General features: G+C 38.1%; 1 protein-coding gene across 1 annotated transcript in view; it reads right to left on the reverse strand.

The window, feature by feature from the left end:
• LOC142341566 (uncharacterized) overlaps positions 1–16567 on the reverse strand; it is a 109999-nt gene extending 93432 nt beyond the window's left edge. Inside the window, exons 1-5 of the mRNA XM_075392609.1 lie at positions 16298–16567; positions 15553–15751; positions 11657–11866; positions 7285–7642; positions 5148–5284 (exon numbers count right to left, since the gene is read on the reverse strand). Of these exons, the coding sequence (XP_075248724.1) occupies positions 5148–5284; positions 7285–7642; positions 11657–11866; positions 15553–15733 (886 nt within the window). The 5' untranslated portion in view covers positions 15734–15751; positions 16298–16567. The remainder of the gene's footprint in view (positions 1–5147; positions 5285–7284; positions 7643–11656; positions 11867–15552; positions 15752–16297) is intronic.
• Positions 16568–16947: the final 380 nt, after the last annotated feature.

Consider the following 16947-nt stretch of genomic DNA (forward strand, 5'->3'; position numbering starts at 1 on the left):
GGGGCGAGCAATGATGAAAAGAAGAACCACAAGTTGCTGAAGGATTCATATGAAAAAAAAGTTGCAGACATCAAGGAAAAACAGAAAAATATGTGGTGCCATCTGGCATGGACTCTAGATGCAACAACCCTCATGCTAATGAGACATGACTGTGTGGGAGATGACGGCATAGGAGATGGAGCAAAGGCTTGGAAGCTTTTGCATTAGATATATCAGAATGTGGAGACGCCGACAGTGGTGACTTTGGTGGCACAGCTTGCTCAACTGCAGCTCGAGGATGCTGAGGATTTGGATAGCTTCTTCATTAGAGGACAGGAGTTGCTCACCAGGCTACAAGAAGCAGGGGAAACAGTCTCAGAGACCCTCTTCAACGCCTTGGCATTCAATGGTCTGCCAATGAGGTATGAAAGTTTTCTTATACAGGAAAACTTTAACCCGGCAACGAACTTCTTCAGAGTTGAGGAAAAGGCTGCAGAACTTCCATGAGAGCACAGCACAGAGGCACAAGGGACTAAGTGGTTCAGTGGCACTGGCATTGAAGCGTGACTTCAAGAAGGGACCCAAGAAAGGAAACTGCTTTGTGTGTGGGATCCCCGGACACTTTGCCAAGGACTGCAGGAGGAAGGACACAACACAATGCAGCAAGTGTGGTGAGAAAAGTCACCTAGACAGGGCATGCAGGAGACAAAGACATGGAGGCAAACTTGAGTCAGTGGCAATGGGTCCAACATTGGCTTCACCAGACGAGGAATACTGGGCAGCTCTTACCCAGTGGAAGACAGCAGGCATTCTGGTGGACATTTGTTGTACAGATCACATAGTGACGAACATCGATGCGTTTTTGTAACCTTTCAATCAGTGGTCAGAATTCCCAACGGAGAGGATTCCAGAGTGATGGGCAGAGGCTGTGTGAGGATCAGCATACCCTCAAAATGGAAATTCCAATGCGAACTCAAAAATGTTTTGTGTGTGCCGGACTAATCTTCAAACCTTTTATCAGTCTCAAGTTGCACGAAGTGGGGACATAGCTTCACATTTGAGAAAGGAAATAGCTGCATGAAACTCCAGAAGGGAATTCGTTTAAAACAAATACAAGAAAATAATTTGTTTTACTTACCCTGCAGCGTTCTAGAATTCAAGATGAGTTCCAAGAGCGTGAAACTAGACAGTGCAACAATTGGGCAGACGATTGGGTCATGTGAATCAAGCGGATGTGGTCAAGAATGCACCAGAGACAGTGGGGGAACTTGATGATGTATGCAATGTTTGCGCATTGGCCAAGATCACAAAGACTCCAGAACCAAGAGTGGCAGAGACAAGCAGAAGAGAAGCTGGAGAGGGTGTTATCAGACGTGATGGGACCTTTCAGAGTAGAGTCACTGTCAGTGTTCCGGTTCTGCATTGTGTTTGCATACCAGTACATGAGGTTTGTGTTTGTGGACTTGCTTAAGGCAAAGAGTGAAACACTGGCCAGCCTGAAGAAGTTTGTTCTCAGTGTGGGGACGCTCAAGAAGCTGAGACAAGACAATGCGAAGGAGTTTCTCTAAGAGCAGTTCAAGATGCACTGTTTAGATGCAGGCATTCTACAGGAGAATACCATACCAGACACGCCACAACAGAATGGGTTAGCTGAGAGGTGCAACAGGACACTGCTGGAGATGGCAAGATGCTTTCTCATTGACTCGGGTCTTCCCAAGATGATGTGGGGAGCAGCAATTCTCCATGCAACAAGGATCAGGGACTTGGTTATGAGACGAGGAGAAGAAAAGTGCCCAGCAGAGCTGATGCGAGGTATGAAACCCAAGCTTTCAATTAGTAAACTATCAATTTTTGCTTGCACAGACTTCATGAGGAAGCGGGACAGAGATGTCAGCAAACTTGAACCCAAGGCACTGGAAGGAAAATTTGTGGGCTGCACTGAAAGAGACAACGGATACCTGGTGTACGTACCCAACACACGCAAGGTGGTGGCAGTTCTAGTAAAGATCATAAAGGAGTCCGAAGTGGGCTCAATCCCTGACAACACAGAGTCGCCAAGCCTACTAGATGAGGGGTCACAGCAACTGGTGATCTGGCACCCAGATGATGATCATCAAGACGATGGCAACAAAGAGGAGCAAAGAACATCTACTGCAATAAAGGAGGAGTGGCATTACGCAGAGAGCGTGAACACTCAAGAAACAACCCTGAGAAGAGATGCCTCAGATGTTGAGGAAGCAGCACTGGATGAAGAACCTGCTGTAACAAGACGGAGTCTCAGAGACTCGGAGTCACTGGAAGACAGTGAAACGAAGGACTTCTCACAGACAGTTGGCTTCTTTGAAGAGGCACTGGAGCAAGCGGACAGGGCAGAGTCCAGACGAGGACACGAGCAAGGAATGTTCCGCAATTTTTTGTAGAAGTCAGGACCCATCTTGTTGTGACTGAGGGTGACTATGTGGAACCCAAAACAGTCTACGAAGCCAAGCAAGGTGACGATTGGGACAAGTGACACCGGGCAATGAAGGACGTGGTCAAGGCACTTTAAAACAACGAGACTGGGAACCTAGTGAGACCACCCACAGACAGGGACCTCATACCGGGCCAATGGGTCTACAAAGTGAAATTGGGACCCAGTGGTCAAGTGGACAAATACAATGCACGCTATGTAGCAAAAGGCTTCAAACAGGTGGAAGGTCTTGACTACTTTGAGACTTTTGCGCCTACTTGTAAGCCAGAGACATTCAGGATTCTACTTCAACTACAGGCGAAGCAGGGCCATGTGATGCAACAATTTGATGTCAAGACGGCTTTCCTGCACTCACCAATAGAGGAAGAAGTGTATCTGGAACAGCCACAGGAGTTCGTAAAACAAGGATCAGATGGGTAGAAGTTTGTATGCCGAGTGAATAAATTAATTCATGGTTTGAAACAGGCAGCCAACAACTGGTATAAGGAACTGGCAAACTTCCTACTGAGACAGGGGTTCACCAGAAGCAGGAATTACCATTGCTTGCTCGCAGGAGCACAGACAGAGGGTCACACTTTCATCTTGGTCTGGATTGACGACATCATAGTGGCATCAAGAAGCATGACAGTGATCTCCGATTTCACAAAAAACTCGAAGCGACAATTCACATGGAAGACAGAAGAGAGGGAGATTACACTGGGTTCTGTGTCTAAGAATCAGACGAGAAGAAGGCAAAGTCACAGTCGACCAAGAACGCTACTTAGAAACAATGCTTGAGCGGTTTTAAATGGATCAATGCAAACCTTCAAGAACTTCAGCTGATTTGAATTTGAAACTTCAGGCAGCACCGAACGGAGACGAAGAAGTGGACCAGAGGATCTACAAAAGCTTGGTTGGATCACTTCTGTATCTGGCCAAACAGACAAGGCCAGACATCATGTTCACAGTCAACATTCTGTCCAGACACATGAATGCACCTATCAATCAACACTGGATGTGCGGAAAGAGACTTCTGCGATATCTTCAAGGTTCAAAAGGTACTTACACAAAAGAAACTAGTTATGATTTAGTGGGGGAAAGTTATGTAGACAGGTCTGGTGACCTGAACGACAGAAAATCAACGACGGGCAACTACTTCAAGCTCAACGGACGTGGCGCAGCACTTAGCTGGGGTGCCAAGAAGCAGGCCATAGTTGCTCTTTCTTGATCAGAAGCAGAATATCGGGGCATGGCAGCAGCAGTTCAAGAAGCATTGTATCTGAAACAACTTCTGGAGGATTTCGGCATCCAACAAAAACATCCAATAGCAATTGGAGAGGACAACCAGAGTTGTATCAAATTGTGCCAAACCCAGTCATGCACAAAAGGAGCAAACACATTGAGACAAAATTTCACTTCCAAGCTGGAAGATGGGACTATTTCAATTCATTACGTTCCTACTGACAAAATGACAGCCGACATCTTCACGAAATCTTTACCCGTATCGAAGGTGGAAACATTCAGAACTGTTTTTGATGGGAACAGACTATACGCAATCAGCTCAAGTCTGAGTGGGGGTGTTAGAATATCAATCAAACTATATTCTTAAAATTACTGAGAATTAGAAAGAAAGTTTAACTTACCAGATTAGAAAGACAAAAGCAAATTAATTTTAATCAGAGAATTTATATAAATGAATCGTCAAGAAATGGTGCTTAGAATCAAAATTCGGTTCAATTTGGTGAATCTAGAAAACTAATATTAGAATGAGTTTATTTGATGTGAAACCTTTCCAGCATGTATTAAATGATTATGATAGCACCGGAAATGTGAACGAATTCTTAGAAAAGAGTAAATGCATACCATCTATGGTATCCCCTGCGACTGATTTCTGGGAAATTTGCAGAAGCAAACCATATTGGGTAACCCTTGCGAACCGCACTGTAAATCATGGTTCTAAGATTAGATTTGTATCTTGACTTTCTTGGGTATATATACTGCTGATTTTGAGCCTTTTTTCATCCCCAAAATCAAACCACCATCTTGATCTAATAATCAGATCTCTCCTGTAAATCTCTAAATTCTACTGTGAAATATCATTCTTGTTATTCGCTCCTTTTGAGAAATTAATTTTTTCTACTTAGTTAAAAACGCTTTCATTCCACTTGCGAAAACTCATAACCCAACATTAGACAAGTTCCACAATTATAGTAAACAACAGTTATCTTCAGGTTACTTCTACAACCAAGTAATTTTAGAGGTTATCAATTTGAAGTGTCAAAATCATCTTGATGTTTTCAGTTTCATTCATTTTTGATTACTCCAATTTGAAAACTACAGAATATTTCGAAACTTTATGTGGTTGATGGTGTAGAGCTTGAGTATGGCACCACGGGTCTCAGGCCGGGCTTATCTGTTAATCGTTGAAAATTTGTAACTGGAAAATATTTATAAAATAATTTTCGACCCTAGGTTCGGAATTTTGTTAGCAGTGGAGGGAGGGGGGGGGGGGGGGGGTCCAATCCTGAACCCTGGAGCCGATTAACTGACTCTTGACTCAATTCTGAAAAACCGAAAAAGTGGCGTGTCCCAATGTCCCAGAAATTTTATTTATAAGAACTGCCTGTGTTCCGTTGCGTACTGGTAAATTTGAATCAATTTTGGAGCAGTATTTAACTATGCGGGATGCACCCGAATAAGTAATAAACGAGAAACAAACCTGACTTAGTGACTTCATTGATACTTTCCTCCTTTTCGCCAACCTCGGCTTCCCCACTCGCTTCAGCCCCACTAGCCTCTATCTCATCAGACTTGCTTTTCTTGGTCTCAGAAGAAGAATCCGATTTCTTCTCAGGTCTAAAACATCGCATGTTAAAAAGTCTAAAATATCTGTTATACCATTGCATCTATACCTTTTGTCGTATTGAAAAAAGTATCAACAGTTGAGCTATACAAAAAGTACATTTTTGCAAACAAAATTGTTATGAGCATCCCGAGAGATTAATTGGACGTTATCGTAAACATGCCATAGGGGGATAGGGGGGGGGGGGGGGGGGGTGTAGCGTGTTATAATCGGAACAGCCCGAGAAATTGGGTGACATTCAATTAAGAGCCAGCAAGTTAGAAATGAATTTAACTTTTTCTGAAATTTCAGTAGCTCCATTGACCACCTATGTATTTAATTATAAGAGGCTGTTGCTTGTTTGACAGAGTTATCGATGAAAAACGTCACCAGCAAGCCATTGATAGTTCATCATTTGACAACATGTAGTTATCACAAATAGAATTTTTGAACATTTATTCACAAAGCAAATGCTAAAATCAAACTTATTGTTCGGGTGCAGCGCTGAAGTTTTCCGATTAAAAGAAAATTTAAGATAATGAGATCGAAAAATCAAGATTGTACAAATATTATATCTGACTTGTGAACTTTAACTGATTGGTAATGAAAGTAATTTACTTGTCAATTTGGAAAAAAATATAGGTAAGACACAACTTCAACAAGTTTTCTCACACGATCATTTGTAAACTCTTTTATGAGTTGCAATTTCCTTTCTAGTTTTTGCAATCTTGTTCGCATGAAGGTAGCAAAAAAATTTTCACGAGGTGTTGGCTCAGATGTTTTATATTTAGGAGCGTAAAATTTTCACTTATAGCTTCAAGAAGTCATAATATAAAACACATATTGTGAATTCCAGGTACCTACAGTTTCAGGTGTTAGTGCATTCATTTTTCGCCTCAACTAGAATGTGGGTAGATTATAAGTGGACAATTTCTATTGTCATTAGTATAAAAGCCGAAATGCATTCATGAAAACCAAAAATACTGATATTGCCAATAGAAAACGGAAACACTGAACCAGCTGAGTACAACAGTCTCATGTGCAGTTCCAGGCAGCGTATTTAACAGTTCTACAGAAGGTGATTAACTAACAAAAAATTATTCATTATTTCAAAAAAAGCAAGGCATGTTCTCAATCGTGGAAGATAAAGAGGAGTTACAAAATCTTATCATACGTATTTCTATGAGTAAGCAAAGCAAAATTTACATATTTTCTTTACAAAAAATCATGAAAATTTGGTTAACGAAAACTTGAAGTCACGTCAAGAAATTTTACCAAAACTATGATTTTATAGTTGGCATCAGACTGTTCGCAGAAAAACCTTTTAGATTTCTTTTAAAAGTCTGGTAGTTATATAAGTAGGATAAAAGAATCTTAGAAACTTGTTCAAAATATCCAAGACCTCCTTCGAATAAACTTTTGTCATGGTGTATGCTACTGCTAATTGTTTGACGAAAAATTTTTCATTTGCATGATATTTTTAACAGTCAAAATTAGGTAGCGGGACTCCATTTGACCTATTGAAGGCTGGTTTATGATTAGTTGTATAGAGAAAAGTATAACAAGCTGATCTTTAGTGAAGCCAGAAATGAAAAGGTTGTATTTGCTCCTGGAGTTTAATGACTGTATTTGATTCGAATTTCGAACACGATAACGAGCTTTTACTGCCCGGCGTAATTGATTTTCTAAGGCGACGATTGGGTTGTTATCAATGGTGCTCAATAGTTCGGCTGTATATTTTAAATGGATAATCAATCGAAAATTAATCATAGTAAGAAGTTGATATTCGGCAGTCAATCTCTCAAATTTTAAACTTAAATAATCTAATCAGAAGTTATTTGAGTACGAGACAGTCTGACCAGAGATCAGTTTGTTCAGGGTCCTCAAGTTGGCTACAATGTCGTGTAAAGCTGTATCCAGTTTATTGATGTCAAAAATAATCTATATTCTTTACATTGACTGACCGTACATCGACAAAAACTAGAAACAATCCTCTTTGTGAAAAAAGACTCACTGCTTAGCTGACTCCAAGTACTTTCTGGGGGAAGCGTAGAAGAACCCTGAAATTGCTTTCTCCCCACTTTTGCTCATATTCTCCTCTTTAATATAGCCCTTCTCAATGATTGACGTTTCCGAAAAATAAACATCGCCGGCCAAGTTCAACTGGCTTTTACTCATGGCTTTGGCCTGGCTGTTAGTCCGACTGTTGTATCTGGAGTTAGCGAGTGAAGAGTCGCTGGCTGTGATGTGCATTTCGATTGCAGAGCTGTAGAAGGGAGGCATCGTTCCTGTCTTCACTCCAGCGATTCGTGAGTCACATGACTCTGTTGAGTACGTTCGGGTGGATTCGGTAGCGGAGTTGGTTCCAGAACCTAAGAAGAGACGGGGTGATATCTTCAACAGAAACTAAGATGAAATTCACCCAGTTTTTATTTAGTTAAAGATTTGATTGTGCAGCTGAACTGTGTATAAATTTCACGTTGACAATCATACAAAAATCCGTGTATTCATCAGATCCAATATGGATAATCATATATGGTGGTTCAAGACTTGCAAAGGAGCAGACCTCCTGCGATTCATTCAAGAACTAAATAAGAATTCCTGGTTTATTATATAGTCATCATGACAAAATAACTTGAATAAGAGCAAAATGCACCTTTTAACTATATTTTTGTTTATTTTGGGGAGAAATTGCAGGTTACTAGAAATTACGAAATGCTATGAAGCATAAGTCTGCTGTTTCGTCATTAAGTGGCCTAATCTATCAATCAGAGAACCATACATGTTTCATGATAAAGGAGTACAATTTTTACACACTAAGAAAAGTCGTAATTTGAATTTTATCTTAATTAAAGGAAAAGCCCTGTAGTCAGAACCAATTGTAAGTTTGCTGGGGTGTGGCCATACTGCTTTTTTCACAGCAGCAAGCGTTGTTTGGCAACTACCATCCAATGATATAAATGGGGCGGGCATATCTGGCGCACCAAAAAATCACAGGTAGATATATCAATAGACAAAGGAAAAAGCAAATGATAACAATTCTATAATGCTTTCTAAAGTTGTAATTACATTGTTTTGTTTAGGCCAGCGGAAGGTATCATCACCGCGTTACATCTTCGATTGTTTTCACATTAAAAAATAGGAGGCATTTTATTTACATTAGCAGCGATTTAAAAAGATGTCAAATATTGTAGCGCTCTTGTATCCAGCTCTTGTATCCAGAGGGTTCGCTTGAAATGTTCATTAAATTGTTCCAAATATTCTCCTGGTTTTTGAGTTAAATTTAGTCGCCGAAAAAAGCCTGGTATATGTTGACTTTCGACAGCAATTGGTTAATGTTATCACAGTAGCGTGGCGGTGAGTTTTGTTACAGAAAAGTAGCGATGAGTACTTTTCAAAGTATCGTTGAACAATTTATCAAGCAAACATTAGGGGGAAGACACGCGCATAAATTGAGAAAGTGAAAAAGGTTTGCTTAAGTTAAAGTCCAAAGGTTTTTTTTTACTTAGGATAAGATGAAAGTTGAACAATGACAGTACCTATGAGAGGAGCATAAGTCAAAAACAAATTGTTTGCATTGTAAACAAAGCTCATTTACAGAATGTGACAGTTCGGAAGTTTTATTACATTTCTTTGGCTACGAGAATTAGGTTTGTTTGCGTAGAGTAGGAGAATGTTGGTTAAATGTAAATAGCACTTCAGGTACAAATAGTACACTGTGACCAACCCTGTGACAAAGCAACCTCTTAAAACCTTGAGAATCAGTAAAAGTCTGGTCTTAGTTGTTTAATGGGGTTAAAAATTGTGTGTTGAACGTAATGAGCAGAAAAACTTTTAGTTTAATGACACTGAAGTGTTGAAGAACTATAATTAAACGCAAGACAAGTTGGGATGCTGCAAGAAATAAAAACAAATGGTTTCTTTGGAATTGAATCTCATTGTTTGTATAAAAATAATTATTTATTACATCAAGTTTCATTTTTCCTTCCTGCTTTTTTGGTTACCAATTTTATAATTTTGCCAGTTTGTGAATCATCAATTTATAAAACATTTTAACTTTAAACAGGGTACAAATGCGGCACAGGTGATTTAACAGATAAGCAAACAGTTGGATTAATTTGCAAACAATTGGATTGAAGCAAAATGGATTACAATTAGAAGCAAATCATTGGGCTGAGAAGCCAACAATTGGATAAACTGCACCGTGAGAGAACTCTACCGTCCAGAAAAATGATCAACAAAATTATACCAAAAAATTTTCATTGCTTCACCAATGAAAAATTATTGGTTTAATTTTTATGACGGTAGAGTTCATTCACGGTACAGCTTATCATAATATCAGAAGTCTCGATAAATAGGAATTTTCATGTTGACAAAAAAATAACAAATCAATCCATTTGTTTGCATCCAGCATCTCATCAAAAATTTGATGAAATAAATGACCGAAGCTACTAATGCTTTGATCTTTCTACTCTTCTCAATCATTAGACTAGAAACTAATTTTGTGTTAAACTAAAAAACAGTTAAGATGCGCTGAAACAAATGTTTACTTATAAGTATTTAGCCAAATCTCGGAGAAGGCTTTGCATGCTTATCCGTTTGTAGCATTTCAGTTTTGTTTTATTTTCTTCGAGCATAAAAACTGTCGAACTTTCATAAAGTTGAACTTTTCCGTTCTAGTTTCATGGATGTGCATCATTGGGAACCCTCATCAACACGTTTCTCAGAAACCCTCATCAACACGTGTCTCAAAAACCCTCATCAACACATGTCTTGAAAACCCTCATCAACACGTGTCTCAAAAACCCTCATCAACACATGTCTCAAAAACCCTCATCAACACGTGTCTCAAAAACCCTCATCAACACGTGTCTCAAAAACCGTCATCAACACGTGTCTCAAAAACCCTCATCAACACGTGTCTCAAAAACCCTCATCAACACGTGTCTCAAAAACCCTCATCAACACGTGTCTCAAAAACCCTCATCAACACGTGTCTCAAAAACCCTCATCAACACGTGTCTCAAAAACCCTCATCAACACGTGTCTCAAAAACCCTCATCAACACGTGTCTCAAAAATCAACACGTGTTCGGTATCAGGGAAAAAACGCACCAATTTGAAAACTCTAATTTCAGGATTACAAAGAATTTGTTTGTGTTCTTAATGTTAACTCCCTAGAATGGAGCCAGTAAGTGTTTGTGTTTCAAACACTCGATGCATGTCTTAAACTTATATTTGTTGACAACGCAACTGATTGCGGGTCTACACCCTACATGACATTAAGTTTGGGTGTTATAATGGGAAAGATCCCTTTTTGTTTACCAGACTCCTTGCTGTTTTATTACATAATTGTCTAAAAACTATATCTAATCAAACTAATTGTATTGATTCAAGACTGACAAGTCTAAAATGTGTCATGATCATAGCTCTGAATCAGTACTGATACCTAGACTTGCCATTAGACTTGCCCAGTGCTGATATTGACTTGGCGTTAGGACTTGGCGTTGGATATCATAAGAGCATGTTTTAGCAAAAGGTTTTGTTTACAGTAATTTTTGTGGAAGACATTGTTTTTTTTTCAGTTTCGCAGACTATTTGGCTTGACAGTGTCTCCATAAGTTTCACTAGATGTGATATCAATTTGTGCTAGTCATTCTTGATCAATGTTATAGATTATAAATAAAACATACATAATTTTTTTAGCAATTTCAAATTTTATTTGTTCAATAAATTATCGTGGTTCACTCTTTATTGGAACTCATATCTCGGGTATCCAAATTATAAAATTTCTGTAACTAGTTGTGCTGGATGGATAGCTTCAATCAATCGGTATATCGCCCGGGCCGAGGTTTCACCCTTAATCTACCCCTAATTAGCTGGGATTACAGTGTAATGCAAATTCAACTCCTATTTATCGGGGAAAAAAGTGTGAGAGTGTAAATTTAAAAAATTACACTGTTTTTACATTCTTTTCTCGACTCTTTTTACACTCTTTGCAAAGAGTGTAATTTAGTGTGGACTGATGAAAAATTACACTCTTGAAGATTACCATTATAACCAAAAAGAAACGTTAAATTGTTTTAGCAGTTGAAGCATTGTTTAATGCAAAAATCGAAAGAAACATGATGGACATAGGAAAAGTCGGGTGATCGATCCTCACTAATTCCTTTCACCTTTATTTCTTAAAATTACACTCTTGTAATTACACTCTTCCATCGTTAGTTCAGCGGAGAAATAGGGGGATAATTTTTTAATTTTTACACTCTTTTCCCCGTTATTTTTGGGGGAAATCCTCGGCCCGGGTGTTTCTTTCTTTTACCAACTCATAATTTTTAAAATGTAATAACTTAAGCTATAATAACTACGGCACAATCACTGACTAACTTTGACTTTGATACGAGTCCCCAAGACCCCCACTTTGAGTGATGTCACCTGTGTCACTAGTAGTGGTGGTTGATCCACTGATCTCCCAGTTCTGTTTGGGATCAACAGTTCCACTGGAGGAGAGGAACGAGAGATTGATCCGGTCAAACTGCGGCGATGGGCTCTGGTACTTGGGATCATACACGTGTACTTTGGGGGAGAACACTGAAGCCTGCATTGAATTACGGCAACTTTATCCTTTTATTTTCCCGTTATTTGGATAAAAGTGAAAATTTGGATGTGAAAAAGATTTTTCTAAACACTCTCATTTATTATAACTAACTTGATTTTTGATTAAATTGCAAAATCTACAACAGAACGTCAGTTTGTAATCCTTACGCCTACCTCAAGACCCTCCTACCCCAAAATGGAAAAAAAAATGTACAAACCCGACTAATATCAAGATAAAGTCGAGATAAAGGGGATTGCTGCTTTAAATATCTAAGAATAGCCCCCATTGACAACAGTGAACAATAAGAATGCAATTTTACATGATAAATTGCTTTTTTATCTGTCTTTATTTTATGCAATTCACTTTTTGTTTACCTGAGTATTACATGAATCAACTGTAAATAGAAGAAATTTAACTCCTCTAAATTATAAAACGATTGCAGTAAATCTTGCGAAGAAGACCAGATCAAAATTAGATGTTTTCGAAAGGAATAGTAGGTTGGGTTCCACATGAAATCTGTTCATCTTGATCAGGCCAACATTATGTGAAGCAAGTTTTCGCATTGTCAAGACAGAAATTTTATAATCCAGCGGCGTTCAGGTGTATTGCCTCTTGGCAGGCGATCAGACTGGTTAGTAACCAAAGAAAAACATTTGTCCGTATGCTTTGTTTTGCTTTCAGGCATATAATAGAAAATGATATACTAATGCAAAAAAAGTTCGTAAAATGATATTTTGATATAAATAATTGAAAAAAGTTGTAAGGCTGAGCCGTTCCGATTTGGCAAAAAGTCAGAGTATGAAAGATTGAGGTGCTTTTTGCCATATTGGGTACTAGCCTTTGGGGGACAAGCCCCTAGTCGATATCATCTTGTTTTTTGTTCAATAAAAATTAAAAGTCATTAAAATTAATAATCGAAACTTTTAAATTTTATTCAAATTAAAAGCCAAAAATAAGTATATAAGAGCAAAGTGGACCGAATTTGAGATTTCAACCATCCAAAACAATTTTTTCGAATTTGTTTGGACCTTGCCGTTTTTTCAAAACGAAAAAAGCAGTCCATCTGTCCCATCTGCAATTTTTTTTATCATTTTCACTCAAAAAATATACATAATTAGTTTTTTAATTTGGCAGCCATTGTGAGTCACTGAAAAGTATCCCAAATTTTATAGACCTTTTTAATTTCAAGAACAATGATTGCTAGAAAATTAAGTCAAAAAACAGCCTGGAAAACCCATTTTTTGAAATTTTGCAATTTTTAAAAGTTTTCATAATAAAAAGCCCCCGAATAATTACAGACGTATTTTTGAATGACAGATATCTTTCATCGAGTCTATTATGTTTCCCCCCAGGCGCAGGTGCTGTTTTTTTTACATAAAAAGTGCTATATGACAACAAATAAAGTGTAATTGGGGGCGTAAAAACACTGGGAGGGGTGCAAAGATAGAAAAGTGGCTAGGGTATTTCAGGGGCAAAAAAGACAAAAAAGGAGTTTTTTTAGCAAAGGGTGACTTCTGCGACTTTTTCACTGCAATAACCTACTCACTGAAAAATGACAGAATAATAAAAAGGTCAAAAAGTCAAATGAAGAAGTGTGTGTGTTGCGGATTCTCAAGAATCTCAGCGGAACTCAATCTTCACGGCCTGGTTCTCCAGTTTTCCGCCCGCCTGATTCTTCACTCGGTTCCAATTGACTAACAATCTCGTCGCTCGGTCGTTTTAAAGAACTGTAATTTTAAGTTTGATTGAAGTTAAAAATGTCTTTAGTGATAATCTATGTTCAATCTCGTGCTGAAGTTTGCAACTCAAAAACTCAACTAACTTAGAATTCGGAGGATCTTAAGATTTAGAAAAACTTAACACAAAAGTCTAAACTTAGCATTAAAATCTAACAATTCGGTTAACGTAAAAAATAACATAAGTATCAATTATAACATCATTGTTATTCGTTTAAGATTGGCTAATCGAGTAAATGATTTACGTCAAATTTAACATAGTGAATGTCAAATTACTGCAATGTTTGCTTTTGTTGACCTTAGCAAGGTTGATACGTAAGTAACTCTAAATTATCAAAAAAATTAGGAAATTTACCAATATATAACAAACATCTCAAAAATGCACTTTATGCACCATATAAGCGTTAATAGCAACACCTTTAGGTCTGATGCCATAATATTCGTTGGATGCATGAAAAATTTAGAGGTTACGATAACCGTGTGCTGTAACCTCGGGTTGCACAGAGTTTCCCTTCCCAAAATCGGGGGTGTAGTTTCGTCACAACTTGTAAAATTTTTCAGTTTTGACTTCTTTTAAGTTATAACAAAATTCCAGGTTTTTACAGTTTGGATTTCATTTCTGTTGATCTGATGGCGCATCTGATCAAAAGATGACCAAAAGAGAGGGGAGTTCTTGGAATATTGACTGGAAAGACTGTCTACCCCAACCAGTCGTAATAAAGTGCTTTTTAGTGCCGATTTTTGCATCATTCTTCCTCAGAGACAACTATACGTTGGAATTAATAAGGGCAGGAGAAACATGAACAGAAGTAATAAAAAGCAAAATGAAAAATTTGAATAATTTTGACTTCCTTTCTGATCACCTCAACCTCGCAATATCTCTCATCACAACGTTTTTAGGATTAAATGACTACAGAAATGTTTCTTTTCTCACCAATTTCATCCATGTCCAAACTCTTATCAAACGTTCTCATCAAAACTAGGGGATCGCAAAAATCTGGATCTTCAGTTACAGCCACAATCTGGTAAATTTCTTGTTTCATATATGGTGAGCGCGACGACCATTCTGAGAAAATTTCATAATCCTACAGCTCTTTACGGAAAACTGGCGATTCTCGAGTTTGTTGAAGAAGTGAAAAAAATACTTCAGCAAATGATTCAAAAAGAATAAAAGTTTTGAGTACACTAAGTAAAAGTTTACCCAATAAAACAAAATTTGAATTACTCGATGAATTTTTAACAAGTCACTTACATCATTCCGCTTTAGTTTTGATTGGTTTGCGAAAAACGTTCACCGCAATTTCGAAACAAAATTTGAATCGGGGAAATAAAATCTGTTTTAAAAAGAGGGACTACCATCGGTTCACAGATCTCAGATTCGTAAAATTTTTTACTCTTTTCTCTAATAAAATATCGTTGCGTAAATGCTTTATTTTCTTACTCAGTAACGATCTTCATCATATAAGAATGACTTTCTCTCTCTCTGCTGTGAAAAACAATCAATATGAAAGGTCAAAGAAAATTACGTTTGATATCAGAAGGAACAATAATTTTTAGCTGATTCTTGTTTGGTTGCACCAGCAATTCCAATCTATAATAGTCTGTCTGTCTTCTAATATCAGATTTAAAACATCGAGAGCTTCCTTGAAAACAGAATTGAAAGAATGTTTGTGGACGGAACTTTTGAAGGACCCAAGAGTAATTGATGTGCATAATGTCGTTGACCGAATTCAAGTTCTTTAAATAACTAATTTAATGATTTTTTTGAAAAACTATATATTCTTATCTGTATATTGCCGCTTTACCATTTACATTTTATTCTTATGTGTATTAGAGTAGATTAACGACGTTTTTAATCAAATGAAACGTGTTTTGAGTTTATATGTGATCAGTTTCGAAAGTTTAAGGAATGTGGGGGAGTCGAGCAGGGAGGAAAGAAAACGACCTTCCCTTTTTGAGATTTTTGTTTTGCCGGGGCACAGTGGTGACAGAGGCGCGTCTCTTCCTTCTAGGGACATGGAACTGATTATTATTATTGGTGCCATTTGAAGAACTGCTGATGTTGGTGGTGGCTGTAGTGGTGATGGCTCTCGGCCTCCGTTCCACCGATTGGACAGTCTCAGACACCATTTGTAATTAGAAGCTCGTCTTTTTCAACAAATAATAATAACAAAGATATGCTTGAGTAAATTGATACAGCGTTTACTTTATACATACGTCCCAAAGTTTGGGTCTTTCCCATTATAGCCCCCCATGAAACTATAGCCCCCCTTACGGTATAATTACCATGATGGGGGGGCTATAGGTTATCTGACCAATAAGCTGGGGGGGGGGGGGGGGGCTATAATGGGAAATTAATGTTACCTGGGAAAACAGCAAAGGGTTTTTCTCATCATAGCCACCCCCACCCCCCTCACACCAATTACCGTAAATATGTGCCGTAAGGGGGGTTATATTTTTGAGCGGCTATAATGGGAAAGACCGAAGAACAGCTGGTACTATGTACTGTACAGAAACGGGTTATTAACGGAATATATAAAACACACATTTCGGAAATTGAAAAGATCCTGCCAGGAAAGTATTGTGCTAGGGCGGCGGGGGGGGGGGGGGGGGGTGAAAATACCAGAGAGCAGTCAATTTGGTATCGTTTTCATTGCATTTAAATTAGACAGAATAGCAGATCTTTGCGACTACCTTCTGGCTGGTTGGTATTCAGAAAACGAAATGAAATAAAGTATAGTGTGCCTCCTTCATCCGTCCACCGATACCATGAAATAAATAAATAACCAGTCAGCAGTAAATAGTCGATAAATCATAAACCAATCTTGTAACCTGTCCGATCTTATTTTTAGTTAGATATAAACAGTAAACAATAAATAAACAAGTATTATTTAACTGTTAGCTAACTATCTTCACTGAACTACATTGTTATAGGGAAGTGACAAAACACTAAAGTCACACGTGCATTTTTTGTCTATTATAAAAAATAAACATTTGCTTGACGAAAAGCACGTTATTTCAAGAATCTTTTCCACAAGGACACTTGTTTAGTTGGCAGGAAAAGCTGTGCAAGTTAACCCAAGTCGAGGAATCCGCTCAAATTCCGCTCAAAAAATGCAAGAGATGACCGGAATGAGCGCAATTTGACCGGAATGAGCGGAATTCAACGTTATCAATATTATATTTCCGCAGCACTTATTGTGAACAAAGTTAAATCTTCTGATTATTTGATCAGTATTACGGCTTTCAAGTCTTTCAATTCATCATATTTTCTGGGACCTTTTCCGTCTGTGCCCCACAAAAATTTAACAATTTATTAGGTAGCCCTGTTGCCGAGCACGCAA

This window comes from Convolutriloba macropyga, chromosome 6 (assembly GCF_964194025.1).
Source record: "Convolutriloba macropyga chromosome 6, txConMacr16.3, whole genome shotgun sequence".
Taxonomy (NCBI): Eukaryota; Metazoa; Xenacoelomorpha; order Acoela; family Convolutidae; genus Convolutriloba; species Convolutriloba macropyga.